The sequence below is a fragment of the Prunus persica genome, chromosome G1, assembly GCF_000346465.2.
Source record: "Prunus persica cultivar Lovell chromosome G1, Prunus_persica_NCBIv2, whole genome shotgun sequence".
NCBI lineage: Eukaryota > Viridiplantae > Streptophyta > Magnoliopsida > Rosales > Rosaceae > Prunus > Prunus persica.
Genome location: NC_034009.1, coordinates 1462496 through 1476655, shown reverse-complemented (window position 1 = coordinate 1476655; position 14160 = coordinate 1462496). Strand labels below are relative to the sequence as shown.

Here is a 14160-nt window from a genome sequence, read left to right as displayed (position 1 = left end):
AATATATTTTCAAAATCAAATTAGAGGGGGTCCAATCCAAATCTAGCTTTAGTAAGAATCAGATTTGTTATATAAATTATTGCACCAGGATCCCATGAGACCATAATGAGATCGGCTTCTTTGTCAATCACTTAAATCCAAGCAAATGAAAAATGAACACTCTGAAAGTTTCGTTTAGAAGTGATTTGGGATAGACCAAAATCCCTTATGAAGAGAACCATAATTTATGACCACTAGACTGTGTATTGAGTCATGATCGGTTTGTATCAATTTGAATTCGTCCCAAGTATTAACCAATTCTAACCCAACTTTCTTGTCCTTTTGTTTTATGGACACGAATGAGAATTTGAATTCTTCGAATATTAGGAAGAAGAAAAAATCACTAATTTGACTCATAATTGACAACTTGGATGAAGCGTTTGGATTAACGTCGATTATTAAAAACCTAATCTGTTTAATTTAGTAAAAAGGCTAAAACTTTCTTGTCCTCCGGTTTGTTTGTTTCTGTTTTTGTATTGTTTAAACTTTAAACAAAAGAAAGATTAGACTGTTAGCATACAACAGCCCAACCAGCCAATCTAAACCAACTAAACTTTAAAGTCGGCCCAGACTAAGAAGTTTATGCCTGGGCAGAAGGCAAGGCTGGAAGCACAATAACTCACAATATAACACAGTAGAATTACGTAATTATTCGTTTTTACAAAGCTAAACATCAATATATAAAGATCATTAGGTAAAGATTATTCGGAATTTATTCGAGTCACGGAGCTACTAATAAACAAAGCATTACATAACACTATGGAGCCACCGGTGCATCCCAGATGATACAAGCATACATATATCTTTATCATAGTCAAAACAGTCACTTCATTATTTGTAAATCCCAGTTTTAGAAGCAAAAGCCAGATTTCATGCTGCAGCATCAACTGCATGGTCACCAGTTTCCTTATGCACAAAAGCTTTAACATACTCCTGCCTGCAAGAAGGGCTCCTTGTGAGAAGAGACTCAAAGCCCATCCAACATTGTATTGTCTGCATGTATATAAGAAGGGATGCCGGCAATTTAAAGAAAGAGAGAATCAAACCTTGCAGGAAGATGGTCATGAGGGCGGTTAAAGGGAGTCCAAACTGGATCACCGACAAAGAGTCGCATTGCCTGCATTGAACACAAATCTTTTAGAACGTCTTTTGATTTGAAGATGTTAAACACTGTAAGGACCATTGTGAGACTTCTTAATCGACATTACTTCACGGACACAAATGTCAAAAATAAATACGGTCCTGGTCTACACATTCACCATCATCCCACAATAAAATACTTTTAAAAAAGTCAGTGCCAGATTATGTAGAAGTGTGTATTCATTCGAGTATAAAAGCATAACTAGATGGAGAAGGGGGGAAACAAACAGTGGGCATCACAACATTTCACACATTGAACCATTACCTTTATGTAGTTGTTTGTGTCCAAAGTAAAGCGGTGATAAATTCCAGCAGGCAAAACAATCAACCCACCCTTTTTCAACCACACACGAATCCAACGTTCATTACGGTCCCTAACATCAAAATAACCTTCACAAAAGAAGTACACAATCACTAATCTGGACAGGTAAATAAAAATGAGACATTAAATTGGGATAAAGCATAACTAATCCTACCACTTCCTGCCACAGCATAGCGGATCTCCTCATCAGTGTGAAGATGTTCCTCAAAGAAACTTTTTATCTTCTCTTCATAATTAGGCAGCTTTTCAGGGGAAACCTCACAGAAGTCCTAGGAGAGGAAAACATTATCAAGTTAAATATAAAGTGTATAACTGTGCACAGAGACTTGTTGTGAATTTACATATTCACAGTTACTATAACCTGATTATTAGTATTCAAACTATAAACAAGAAGGGGAAAAAAGACCAAACACATTTCAAAGTGTACGTTCAACAGGAGTAAAAAAAATTAATAGTTAATACGGAACAATTTCTTTCACATCATATTGGCAATCAATGGGCAAAACTTGGCTTGGTTGTGATACATTGCCTTGAAATAAGTGAAGTGGAAAGTTTAGGTAGAAGATGACACAAAGCAAATAAAAAGTTAAAAATAAGTTGGTGTGACAAACCATGTAGGAGTAACCACGTTCTTCACGAATTTTCTTCAACTCCTCATCTGTTTCATAGTTATCAGCATCTAAACGCCAGCTGAGAACTCCAAGCTCTGCAAGGTCAACACAAATTCTCCCGAAAAGTTAAATGGTAGAACAACTATCATCATCCTTATCTTTGTCCCAACCAAGAAGATCAACTAGATGAATAGAGATGTTCCATTGTTTTCCATTATATACAATATCTCCCATTAAACGTAAGTTTTAAAAATCTTTCTTGTTACTTCTTCCTAGATTGGTCTTGGCCAGCTTCTTGTATTTTAACTTTTACATTGACTAGGATTATTGGTTAAAAATACATCTACTGGTCTACTTAGTATTTATTCATATCAGCTTAAGCCCAGTTTATCTTAACTTATCACTAACAGATGTCACTCCCATGGTTTCTCTAATGCATTGATTCTTCAAAAAATAAAACATTCATAATCTCTTAAAACTATTTTGTCTTCCTGAAAATGCTCACCAGTAAGTTGGTCTAGGGATACAAATTCCTTGGGCTCACGGTGATGGGGGAGCCTCTGGTCTTCATCACTGTCATCCATGTACCATGCTTGGATGACTTCCTCTCTTGGATCCTGCATATGTTAACACTATGAGATACCCTGATCACAAAATTGCTGTCTATAATTTCCCTGTAATTTTTTATTCCCACAAACAAAACAACAATGAACCAAACAGAGTTTCCAAAAATCTACCAACGAAAATCCCAAAAATCCATCGCTGCAAGCACAGCCATAGCCAAATTCCAGTATCTAGCTGCCTTATCATCGTTACTTTAGTTCACCCAAATTATCTTGAAGCAATATTTAATTCGCACAACTTATCATGTAAAACTAATTAGCAGTAACACAAAATTAAATGCAAACTACTACTGGAATCTCCTTAACCACCAAAATTGAGCAATCAAACCATAAAATTCATACAAAACAATTAACAAGCAAAGCACGTTCTGATGATGCATCAAGGTTGAAAACTTCAAACACAATCGACAAATCATAAATTCTAAGAAAACATGTTGTTGAGACAAACAGAATAGTATTCAGAAAAGCTTCAACAGAAGAAAGGGGAAACACATAAATTTTCTGCTCTGTTTGCAATACGAAAATTTTCTCAGGAAAAAGGCGACTCTTTTTTTCCCGAGAAAAAAGAAAACGAAAGAAATGATTTGAGCTGGGCTGGAGCTATAAGATTCGGAGTGTGTACCTTTTCGGTGGCAACCATGGCTCTGCTTTTGTTCTGCGTTCTGGCTGACGATCCCTGAAATTTCTGGAGTGGCTTTGAGACCACGCGTGCCTCAGCCCTTTTAAACGAAGTGCAAAGGATGTTGAATGACGTAAATGCCCATCCGATGTTTACGCACACAACAGTTTTGTGCTTTGTCCAGGTTAATTGAATCAATGGGTTTTCTTTTCACGGCGGCATTTCACTGCGGATTTTTTTCTTCTCTATTCATATTCGTAAATTTTTTAATAATATAGAGGAAATTATATTCTTTCTTTTTTTCTGCCAAAAAAATTATATTCTTATCCTCACAAAATTTCTATAACAGAAAGGAGGATGCTATATAACCAATATTGTTTTATAACTCTCACCATGCCATCATGTGAAAGGAATTTTTGTTTTTGTTAATTGTTTGACTAATCATCTCCACTCCTTGATTGGGTGGTTTGAGTGATTTGACTAGGGTTGGCAGGCCCCTTGATTTTTTTCTTGGTTAAACTTTGTTAGTTTTTACCCCTTGGTTGGGGTTGGGAGGTCTCCTCATATAGCTGGTTTAAGTTTAAAGGAGAAAAATTTAGGCCGCACGTATGTTTCAATGAGGCAGACCGACAAATAAGTAGCGTATCTATATATATAAAGCAAAAGGCAGAGAATGGTGAAACATTCAAAATACCAGAAAATGCCCTTCATTAATGCAAACATTAAGAATTAAAATTATTAATTAAATGAGGATAATATGGTAAATTCATAATTTTTCATATTAAAAAAATTAAAATTAAAAGAAATTTCAGATAATGGATCCTATTTTTATGGAACACAACTATCCATTATCTTTTTTAATTCTAAAATAAATTTAAATTTTTTTAAAAAAAGCCTCTCGCAAGCGCAGAAGCGCGTGCTGAGAGGCTAGTGTGTTATAAAATCTGAATTATACATAACAATTTATAATAAACGTTATATTTTAACTGGACAATTGCTACTCAACCTGCCCATTTTTTTTGTTCTACAACCAGCCTCGGTGGTAAGGAATGAAAAAAGAAAAGAACAAAGCCTAAAATACGGACAGGTTCGATCTCTACTTCTAATGTAAAATAAAAGGTAGTTTTAGATCACATTCTCATGTTATGTTAAAACATAGTCTTGGGCTGGTGGTCCAAATTCGGGAGTCAACATTCATCACAACAAATTTCATGTCACATGGCAAAATATTGAAGTCCACAATTATTCAAATAGGAAGACAAAGAGAAATTATCTTTCGGGTTGCGTATCTCAAATTGCAACTCCCACAGTATCATTCCTTTTTCTTTTTGTGTACATTAAAGAAGCCAAAAGAAAAAGTCAAAGACCAAAACTGTTGGCTGAGAGGCTCACAGGCATCCAAAAATATATTTGACAAAAAGCACCATCCTTTAGACATACGATTCTCAATACAGAGAGTTCATTATCACAACCTCAATTTTCAAGTATAGAACAATAAAAGGGTTCGAACTATAATCATACACCTTATAATATCATTACAAAGAAGATTCAGAACAACAATACCATGATGGTTCATCTGCAAGAACCCAGGAGAGTCATGACCCTTCAATGAGCTTCCAATGCCACTCCCACTTTCTTAGTGAAGCTCTCTATATACTCCTTCCTAGCCGGATGATCTTCCTGCGGCCGGTTGTACGAAATCCAAACAGGCTCTCCCATAAACAACCTCATCAACTGCATAATACCATGAATATGAACTTCATAACAAATTATCAAACATTCACCAATATTTTTTCTCGTCTTCTTCAATCGAGGTTTTTGGTGCAAATAAAATGAATGAGTGGAGATCCTCTGCTGATCTTTCCTGTATTGATATGGTGCTTATGTCCAAAACTACATTTGTTTTAAGTTTTCATCAAATTGTTGTTCAACATATACACTTAAATACTAAACTCCTCAAACCCAATAACGTCGTTTTGGCCATAAATATCAGTACAATAAAATTCAGTAGAGGTTCTTCTGCCCAAATAAACTATATTGCAATGCACAACAAAGTAAACTCCAAAATTGTACAATATTTATGAAGCAGTGTTTTAAATTTCTTTGTTTTTCTTTTCTAACAACTAAAATAATGTGGTTTGCGAAATCATTTGGTTTGATGATTAAAACTTGGAAAGGCAAAAAAGAAAAAAACTTTTGATGCATATTACTTAGATTCTCACCTTAACATAGTTGCTAGTATCAAGGGTGAATCTGTGGTAAATCCCAGCGGGCAAAATGATAAGGTCACCAGCCTTAATCCAGATTCGAATCCAACGGTCATTCTTGTCTCGGACATCAAAGTAACCACTTCCTTCTAAACAGTAGCGTATCTCCTCATCAGCATGTATGTGCTCTGTATAGAAGTTCTTCAACTTCTCCTCATAATTCTCCAATTTCTCTGGGCATATATCAAGCAAATCCTACAAAATTCCCACCCAATAACAAGCATTTTTCTTTGTCAATAACCAAAATAGCAGATTAGCATGAAATCAACATCCTTTCTTTTTTCTCCAAAACCATGTCTACAAATACAACGCCACCAAGCCATAAATTTTGGCAAAAACATTACCAAATAACTTCCTTTTTCTTTCTTTTTTTCGGTTGCAAAGGACCTACTAGTGTAGTGATTTGCAGCAATTACTTCCTCAGAAAAGGTCATGGTTTGAATCCTAACATCCATGTGTAGTGTATTGTAGTGTGAATTCAGTATACTATCGCTCAATGAAAAGGTCCTTAAAAAAAAAATTCCTTTTTTAGAAAATTGAATTTGAACCAAATATTTCATAATTGAAAAATATAAATACATACCATGTAATTGTATCCCCTGGTTTCTCTAATGTTGCGAAGTTGTTGATCATTCTCATAGTCCTTTGGGTTCAACCGCCAGTAGAGCACACCAAGCTCTGCAATACCAGCACCCACCAACTTGTTAAATACAAAATCAATTACACTAATTCGTATTAGGGACTAATTAACGAGAGCTAATTAATATTGATGTAAGAAAAAGATATAGAATTGACCTGCCAAATGGTCCAAGGGAACAAGCTCTTTGGGGTTGCGATGGTGAGGAAGCCTTGGGTCTTCATCGCTCTCGTCCATGAACCATGCCTGTTTCCATTTCATTAATTATAATTAAAATTAACACCAACCCATTTGTTCACCATACCAATTAATTTATCGCTAATATACTAAGAAAGAGCTCACCTCGATCGCCATGGCTGACTCGCTTTCCAGCTCGGCGTTTTGCTGAGTAAACTAAACACAGTCACTGTTTATAATGGAAGCTAAACGAGTGTCGTTTTGCACTGGAGTTTTTTTCTAAAACTTTGTTTTCGATGATATTGTTTAACATGAATGATTTTGCCAAGTGTATGGTTAGATTTCCTTCAAGTTAATTGTGGACACTATTCTTGGCAAATTTTGTCACCATTTTATTATGGTGTTTATCAATTACACAATTGATCTGATAGTCATGATCTCTTGAATCACAGAAGTCTAAGAGATTGTGGTCACTCACCGTTGGATATTAATCTAATGGTCCAAAAAAGTTTCTTAAAAGGAGTTCAAAATTGAATGAACCGTTGAATTTACATCCAACGGTGAGTGACCACAAATTTCTTGGACTCCTGTGGTCCAAGAGATCGGGACTGATTGATCTGATATCTAATCTAATACTCACAAAACCAATGGTCCAGATTCAAATAGTATTGATCTGATATCTAATCTAATACTCACAAAACCAATGGTCCAGATTCAAATAGTGTGCAGCACCAATCCTAGTGCACATGAATTCGTTCAAGTATCATTTTCCAATTTTGCAGTATCTTCTCGAATCTTCTTTCCATTTTGGGGTCCAAAGGTAAGAAGGGTTGGGTCCAAAATACATGTACAGTCTGAGAAGGAAACAACACGGCCAACAATATTATACAACCTAATATATAGGAAACTGGCTTCAAGCTGTGCCCAAAGTGGCTTTTAAGTGTAAACCTAACAATTGTAGAGTAATCCAGAAAATAATACATTTTTCCAATTCCAATTCATCAACTCGCCGCGAGTTCTCTGCAAGTTGCAACGCATTTTTGCCAACTTTCATTGGGAAAATTATAAACAAAGGAGACCATAAATTACATAGAACTGTTCTGCATAGCTACAAAACGTTAAAGGAGATTATTTCCTTCAACTTGTACAATAAGCTCTCTTGACAGAGAATGGTACCGCATACAATAATTACTTACATAAGGAGTTAAAAGGAAAATGGCTGCTTACAGCTCTGCATCTCGACCCTAAAACTTACAAAACTGATCAAAGCCATACCAGTCCAAAAAGAGAATTCTCCTCCTGATAGGCAAAAGCCAGTGAAAAAACTCCATGGTCCTTGGAGCAGCCCAAATCATACCAAAAGGCAGGTCTCTAGGAGGCAGTTAAAATTAGTTTCTTCTTTCCCTTCCTATCAGGTTTGTCATGGTTCTAATATATAACTGAGGGGTTCTTCAATCAACTCCCAACTCTGAATGACCTAGAAAGTGTCAAGTTCGGCGTTCCAGGATATCTGCATAACAGCAAACCGGGGAAAAAGAAAAAAACCAAACAAACCACCTGTAAATATTTTATAATCCAAAATATTTGCAAATAAGATGATCTATTTCTGACTTGATTCCTTCAAATACGATCACTTAACATAATTAGGACGTCCAACCTACCTGATATGTCACTTTATATTTGGTCGGAAAACGATAGAAGTCAAATTCATAAACAAATTATGAATATCATATGTCATGAAACATACAAAGGAGGAATTTTATAGCTTACCCTTGTCATTTAGGTCAACGGGAAGACACAGACTCTTTGGCTGATTGTCAGCTGTTTGTAGCAGCCCAGGCTGGGGTGGAGAGCTTGTGCCACTCTGACTTGAATTACCATTTGAGGTATGTGTCCTAAGTTGATGATTCAAAAAGACCTCCAAGCTAGAACTCGATCCAATATTTTTCTTAATCTTTAATCTTCCCCTTGTAGGAACACGAGCAAAGAAAAGGAGGAAATGAATGGGATGAAATCAGAAGCTTAGAATCAATTTAATTTTGTTGCAGATGATTTTAGAGGCAGTAAACAACAGTTTCTATCAGTAGGTACCTGTCCTTTCGCTTTTCACGATATCTCTCCAACGAGACTTTTCTGCTTGCCTGGCCCTCTGCATCTTAAGAATTACCACCAAATGTTTCAAGGAAAATAAACTACTAAATTTCATATTTCATCAAAGAGTGAAGCTTCTTTAACTGGTTAATCCTCTAAGACCCTTTCATCAGAATCCCATGGCATGCAAAGGGGCCATGTTAAAGCTCCACTTCGCTAGGCTTTCCAGAAGTATCTACAGATCAACTTCTTTAGGTTCAAAGTTGTATATAGTATGTTTCAACTGAACTTTAATGGAACCATTTCACTAAAAATGGGGATAAATGTATGGAGATGGTTTGAACAGCGTAGATGAAAAGGTAATGATTGCAACACAAGCAATGGGAAATGAAAGTGACAGTGAAAAAGTACTAAGAGCAAGTATCAGTGGTGAAGATATTTTAGAGATGTGTCTTTTAAAGCAGCAAGGGACGGAGGACTACAGAGTTCAAAGAAATAACTCTGTAATGGAGTTTCAGATGTTACAATGGCATAGCTAGTTCCAGAGGTTGACGTTGATGTGACAAAGGTGAAATGGTGGTTCCTATTTTTGGCCTCAAGTGACTGCAAAGTTTGGTTGTGTTGTGAATCTAGTGACACCAATGCAGATGCATTAACCTTCCATTAAAATACTTCTAAAAGAATAATACATCTTAAAGTTACCACACTTCTTCAAAGTACTGCAAGGTGCATCACCAACTGCAATTTCATAGCTATACCTTGCCTTACAGATTTTGAAATGATAAAAGGTTCTTCCAATATACTCCTAAGGGCAACGTCTACAGAGCAGGGGTAAAAGAAAAAAAAAAAAAAAAAACTGATGAGCAGTTTCTTAAGAAGATGTCGTTTCATGTAAGAAAATATGGCACACAACCATGTACCTTCTACCTACTGTGTGAAATCAATGAATGGCTAGCATCTATCAAGATTTACATCTCTTTTAATATAGGATCCAAAGATGTATGTCCTTGGAAAGCATAAAAGTTACAACAATAAGCATCTTTCTATTTAAACCAAGAACTGCACACTTTTCATCCTGATAACAGCAACTTCTGTAGAGGTGCAAGAATACTAAACTTACCAGGATCTCGAGTGCTGTTCCCTTTCTCCCAGTACTGCTGAGTATATTCACCGATCTTCTCTGTAAAGTTCAATGAAAACTATCATTACATAGCCACCAGTATTTCAAAAGCTACAATTTTCTAGCATAGGTATTTCAACATTGCCAATTGTCAAGGTCTCTAAGCTATCAAAAACTATAACAGCAAAAATCCTTTCTCTGTGACTCAGCCAAATTGACTTGTAATTAATAGAAATAAGACTCAATAAAGATTCAGGCCACCATGTTTAGTACTATGGAAAAGGAAAATTGAGGAAGTTGAATAGAGAATTCTTGATTGTTTAAGTAAGCCTATATTATGAAAATCATCTTCCCATAAGCATGACGTCATTTTCCTTCTTTTTAAAACAACCAAGAAACAATTTTTAACAACAAAGTTACTAAAATCATACTGTTCCATGAATAAAATTATACTGTTTCATGAAAGAAACATGGCAATGCCTATAACCATTTCTTGGATCTTATTTTCCATTCACCAAATGCAGTTCCAATTAAGTGTCAAGTACACAGCTACTCCATTCCACCCAAAGTATTTCACAAGGTAACCTAAGAAATCCTTCTGCGCGAATACCTGTTTGCATGGCCTGAGAGAATGTGGCACTCGGAGGGAGAAAGCCATCTTTGTCTCCGGCAGTCTGAAATTGGCATCGTAAGGATCTTAGTGCCGCAGTACCACCAAATTGATTGTCCAGAGGCAAATGGTTGGGCCTTGCTGCAAGGTGCATGATTGCCCGTGCCTGCAAATCCATATAGCGCTGCATTGGAAGGCTTATCTCCAGGTATCCATGCTAAGAGGAAGCTTCATTTACCTTATCAGGTGGCACTCCATCATATACATTCACCTTGCCGCAGTAGAAAATTGTCATTTGCCTAACTGATGCATCAGTTGTACACTGATTTCTGTGGCCACAATATCAAATACTTTTCTTTAGAACTTAATATAAACATATCACAAGAAATCTAAATTAGAAGCATGCCGTGCCAATCTTGCCGCAGAAAATAGCAAAATTATTTGCTTCATTTGAAAAGGTAAAATGCAAAAAGTTTTATAAACAAGAAATATATCATATTATGCTCTGCAAAACAAATTAATCTGCTTTGGCTTCATACTGCCTTAAGAACAAAGAGAATATGAACATCCCCCCCAGCCCCCTCCCCCCCCCCCCCAACAAAAAAAATTTGTAATGTCACTTCAATTGAATATTTAACAGGTGGCTTATCATGTCAAGCATATTGTAGATGGAAAGCATACACAGGAAAAAAGCCAAAAACCATGGAAAAAAGATGGTAAACTTGGTGCCACCTTTAATGATGTGGGGCTTCTTTAACACCTATTTGGGCTAGGCATGAAAACAAGAATCCACATCAAAATCTACTCCACATACCAATTCCCCCACTCAATCTGCTGAGCTCAAATTAGACTCAATATGGAATCTCGAAGGACAAAGCCAACATTATGAAACCAAAGTCTACTAGTTTCCAGAAGGCTAAAACAATAACAGCTTCAACTAAGCTAAATTAGCATATTTAACTACCACATTGTGCTTAACATAATCAAACTACAGCAATCAGTAAATTCAGACATTGCCCGAGCCAAAGAGCCTGATAGAGAAGTTAAACCTTGGACTGATGGCCTTCGTATCGGCATCGGCTGGCCGGTCCTCCTGAACCGGTTTCTGATACGGCACCGGTTCGTCGGCTGACACGGAAACCTGGACATCGGCACTCGCTTCCTTGGCCGAACCGGCTGAATTCGAAGCCGCCTGTACAGAAAATTCCGAATCAAACAAGTGTTAAGAGGGAAACAAAGAGAAAGAAAAGAAAGACAGTAACTTTCTTTTGCATTTTTAATTTCTCGGGAACCAAACATATAAGAAGAAAGCACTGACGCGCGGGGTGGTGGTATGAGGCGAAACGACAATCCGTCTGAGCGCTCCGGCGCCGGTATCGTCGTTGGGCTCCAGCAGAGCCTTGAGGGAAATAACTTGCTGGATCGCCTGCGATTTGTTCCACGAAGGCCTCCGCATTCCTGTACGGACACGTGTCCATCACATTTTTAAATTGCCAAAAAAAGGAAAAAAAATCCTCGTTAAGTAATTAATCAATTTCAATAAATAAATATAGTTGGAGAGAATGGAATGTTCCGTGATTGTAGACGTATCGGAGAACATGGCGGTGGAGGGAAGAGAGAGAGAGAGAGAGAGGCGAAGGGCAAAAGCGAAAATTAGTAGAAAAAGGGGGTGAGGTGTAAGGAGGGGAGGGGGGGGGACCTTTTTCTTTGAGGTATTTGCGGCAGTCTTCGCGGGTGAGCTGAGAAATGTCGTCCTCTGTGAGCTGGTTGAGGGGCTTCTCGAGAATGGAGCGGAACGACGTCGTGGTGGCGTTCATGGCGGGAGTTTCGGCGACGGAGAGCCCTGCGAATGCGATCTGGGCAGGTTGGTAATTTCGCGGGAGTTGGGAGGGCGAAAGTGGGATTGGGGGAAAAAGGGGAAAGGGCAGCAAGCAAAGAAGTGAGTGAGAGAGAGAGAGAGAGAGAGAGAGAGAGTAGGCGCGGCGTCGTCTCATAAGACTAAAGAGTCACTCGTAAGTCGTATGGGGGTTTTGGTGGGGAAGGGGCTTTTCGGTAGCTGCGTTTCACCCTAGACTGCCACGTAATTCTTGTCTGAATGATTCTGGACTAAAACTTAGGGTTTTTATTTTTAATTACTGATTAATTAGTGGTTTGGGAGTTAGGGGCTTTGGGTTAATGCCACACTGCCACTGTGGAAGGGATCAAGGGAACATTTTGGCGGGGTTTACTAGGTCTGGTGTTTTATTTAATAATATTATGTTTATTCAAGGACCTTTTGGCAAATATAGCAAAAAGGTGTTTTCAACCCATTGTGCTCTACATTTGAATTCTTTACCCATATATGAAAATATTAAAATTTACATGATGGGTGGTTTATATGCTAGAGTTTACTTTAAAATTATGCGTCTGAATTATGAGGCTTTCTTTATTATCCCGAAAGAAATAAATTTTTATTAGCTACACATGAGTTTGTGTGTGCAAATAATCAAGAATTGAATTTATCTTTGTTCGTTTCGTTAAAAAAAAGAACGATCTTGAGAAATTATTTTTTTTCTTTAAATTGTTGAATTAATATCTCTTTTTCATAATCTACAAATCTCTTTTCTTTGAACATGTCTTTAATCTAAGAGAAATAGTGAGTGGTCAAGTTATTATGTGTTGTGTTGGGGGGGAGAGAAGGTGGGGGTGTTGATTTGATATTGCTACACGACTAAAGTATTGTGAGTTCAACTATTTGATAAGACTGGATTTTCATAGGAAACCTGTCTAATCCGAACATGTTAGGTTTTGAATTTAGAGATCTAATTTACCATTGTCATCGAATTTCGTCACTAGCAAAGAATTGGAAGGTCATTCTAGAAAAAAAGGGTTTGTCCGTTAAACATTAAAATTTCAGGTACACACACAATATAATTCCATCAATAATTAGACAGCACTATAGCATGGCTTAATTAATTGAGTCTTCAAAGCTCAACTCTGGGAGAAAAATTTAGTTGCAAATTATAATGGGGATAGCATTGTTTTGTTATTTTCGGCCAATAATATTATAACACGTGGAAATGTTATCAAGCGTGTCATAACGTTATTAACCGGATATAACAAAATAGTGTTATGCCCGTTGAAGTCTTTCTCCTGCTCTACTCTAGGTGCCACTTTCTTAAACTGGAGCTTGTAATCATTGAAGTGCAGCCCATGGCACTTGCTTTGTTAAAGCCATAATATCTATTGCTTGCAGAACCAAACTGAAGAAGATATCCTGGCCTCAATCATTTGCTGTGAAGGCTTGAAGCTATATGCAGAATCCAGACTCAATTTTTCAGCTTGTAATTTTTGGTTAAGAATGAGTACTACAAATAGTTAAAACTTCTAATGCTCCAAACTAAAACTATAAACCACAAGGTAACAATTCAAACAGTTGTTGCAGAAACAGAAGTGCAAGCAATCATCAATGGCGTTTTGTTTTTGTTTTTTGTGTGTGTGTGTGTGTGTGGATTTTTTTTGATTTTGAAATATCATAATGCAGTGAAGTGTCCCTTTCCAACTTGTACAGTCACAGATGATGTGTAAATCAAGCATGCAAAAGCTAGTAATGGTTGCTTCCTGCCATGGGAAAAACCCTCATGTTAGTCCTGTTACTGTTTGAACACTAGGCCTCACCAACCCAAGAACCACCAAGGGCCCAACAGAGGCTAGGCCTAGTAGTTTTCCACTGTCCACACACATTAAGCTGCAAAACTTAATTTCTGGCAAAAATTCAAGGGATGGAGGGAGGGGAGAATCTAACCTAAATCTCGGACGAATAAGTAATTACTTTTAATTAGTTAAACTACAAGTCTCTTGTCAATTCTTTAATATTTTTTGTTTCCTTTCAATTCTCAACAATCAGCAAATTGATTAGTTTTCA

At 37.0% G+C, this 14160-nt stretch overlaps 3 protein-coding genes across 5 annotated transcripts; all 3 read right to left on the bottom strand.

Annotated features, from left to right (window-relative positions):
- LOC18792274 (1,2-dihydroxy-3-keto-5-methylthiopentene dioxygenase 2) lies at positions 655–3476 on the bottom strand. The gene is made up of 7 exons (XM_020554818.1): positions 3358–3476; positions 2618–2729; positions 2113–2207; positions 1656–1770; positions 1445–1569; positions 1086–1156; positions 655–976 (listed from the first exon to the last, which is right to left on the bottom strand). The coding sequence occupies exons 1-7, from the start codon at positions 3373–3375 to the stop codon at positions 910–912; spliced, it is 603 nt and encodes a 200-aa protein (XP_020410407.1). The 5' UTR covers positions 3376–3476; the 3' UTR covers positions 655–909.
- LOC18789056 (1,2-dihydroxy-3-keto-5-methylthiopentene dioxygenase 1) lies at positions 4624–6725 on the bottom strand. 2 transcript variants are annotated; one of them, XM_007225854.2, is made up of 5 exons: positions 6601–6725; positions 6417–6504; positions 6205–6299; positions 5577–5816; positions 4624–5088 (listed from the first exon to the last, which is right to left on the bottom strand). In XM_007225854.2, exons 1-5 carry the CDS (start codon positions 6610–6612, stop codon positions 4960–4962), a joined length of 564 nt encoding a protein of 187 aa, XP_007225916.1. In that variant the 5' UTR covers positions 6613–6725; the 3' UTR covers positions 4624–4959. The 2 variants fall into 2 exon arrangements, with proteins under 2 accessions (XP_007225916.1, XP_007225917.1); XM_007225855.2 differs by lacking the exon at positions 6601–6725 and having other exon boundaries at positions 6417–6519.
- Positions 7399–12423, bottom strand: LOC18790793 (protein TIFY 4B). Of its 2 annotated transcripts, none has more exons than XM_007222504.2 (9): positions 11956–12420; positions 11575–11714; positions 11306–11448; positions 10495–10585; positions 10257–10422; positions 9647–9706; positions 8527–8590; positions 8206–8402; positions 7399–7945 (listed from the first exon to the last, which is right to left on the bottom strand). In XM_007222504.2, the coding sequence occupies exons 1-9, from the start codon at positions 12248–12250 to the stop codon at positions 7923–7925; spliced, it is 1179 nt and encodes a 392-aa protein (XP_007222566.2). In that variant the 5' UTR covers positions 12251–12420; the 3' UTR covers positions 7399–7922. The 2 variants fall into 2 exon arrangements, with proteins under 2 accessions (XP_007222566.2, XP_020411309.1); XM_020555720.1 differs by having other exon boundaries at positions 7452–7945; positions 8527–8584; positions 11956–12423.

What these genes read in the sequence shown, in the direction of transcription:
- LOC18790793 (XM_007222504.2), bottom strand. Translation starts at nt 12,250, where the DNA reads ATGAGACGACGCCGCGCCTACTCTCTCTCTCTCTCTCTCTCTCTCTCT. An exon ending in CTCATACCACCACCCCGCGC is followed by an intron (nt 11,449 to 11,574) that starts GTCAGTGCTTTC and finishes TTTTCTGTACAG; the next exon opens with GCGGCTTCGAATTCAGCCGG. An exon ending in CGTGAAAAGCGAAAGGACAG is followed by an intron (nt 8,403 to 8,526) that starts GTACCTACTGAT and finishes TGTTCCTACAAG; the next exon opens with GGGAAGATTAAAGATTAAGA.
- LOC18792274 (XM_020554818.1), bottom strand. An exon ending in AACGTGGTTACTCCTACATG is followed by an intron (nt 1,771 to 2,112) that starts GTTTGTCACACC and finishes TTCCTCTCCTAG; the next exon opens with GACTTCTGTGAGGTTTCCCC. An exon ending in CTATGCTGTGGCAGGAAGTG is followed by an intron (nt 1,570 to 1,655) that starts GTAGGATTAGTT and finishes TCTTTTGTGAAG; the next exon opens with GTTATTTTGATGTTAGGGAC.
- LOC18789056 (XM_007225855.2), bottom strand. Translation starts at nt 6,519, where the DNA reads ATGAAATGGAAACAGGCATGGTTCATGGACGAGAGCGATGAAGACCCA. An exon ending in TCCCTTGGACCATTTGGCAG is followed by an intron (nt 6,300 to 6,416) that starts GTCAATTCTATA and finishes CTGGTATTGCAG; the next exon opens with AGCTTGGTGTGCTCTACTGG. An exon ending in CCAGGGGATACAATTACATG is followed by an intron (nt 5,817 to 6,204) that starts GTATGTATTTAT and finishes GGAATTTTGTAG; the next exon opens with GATTTGCTTGATATATGCCC.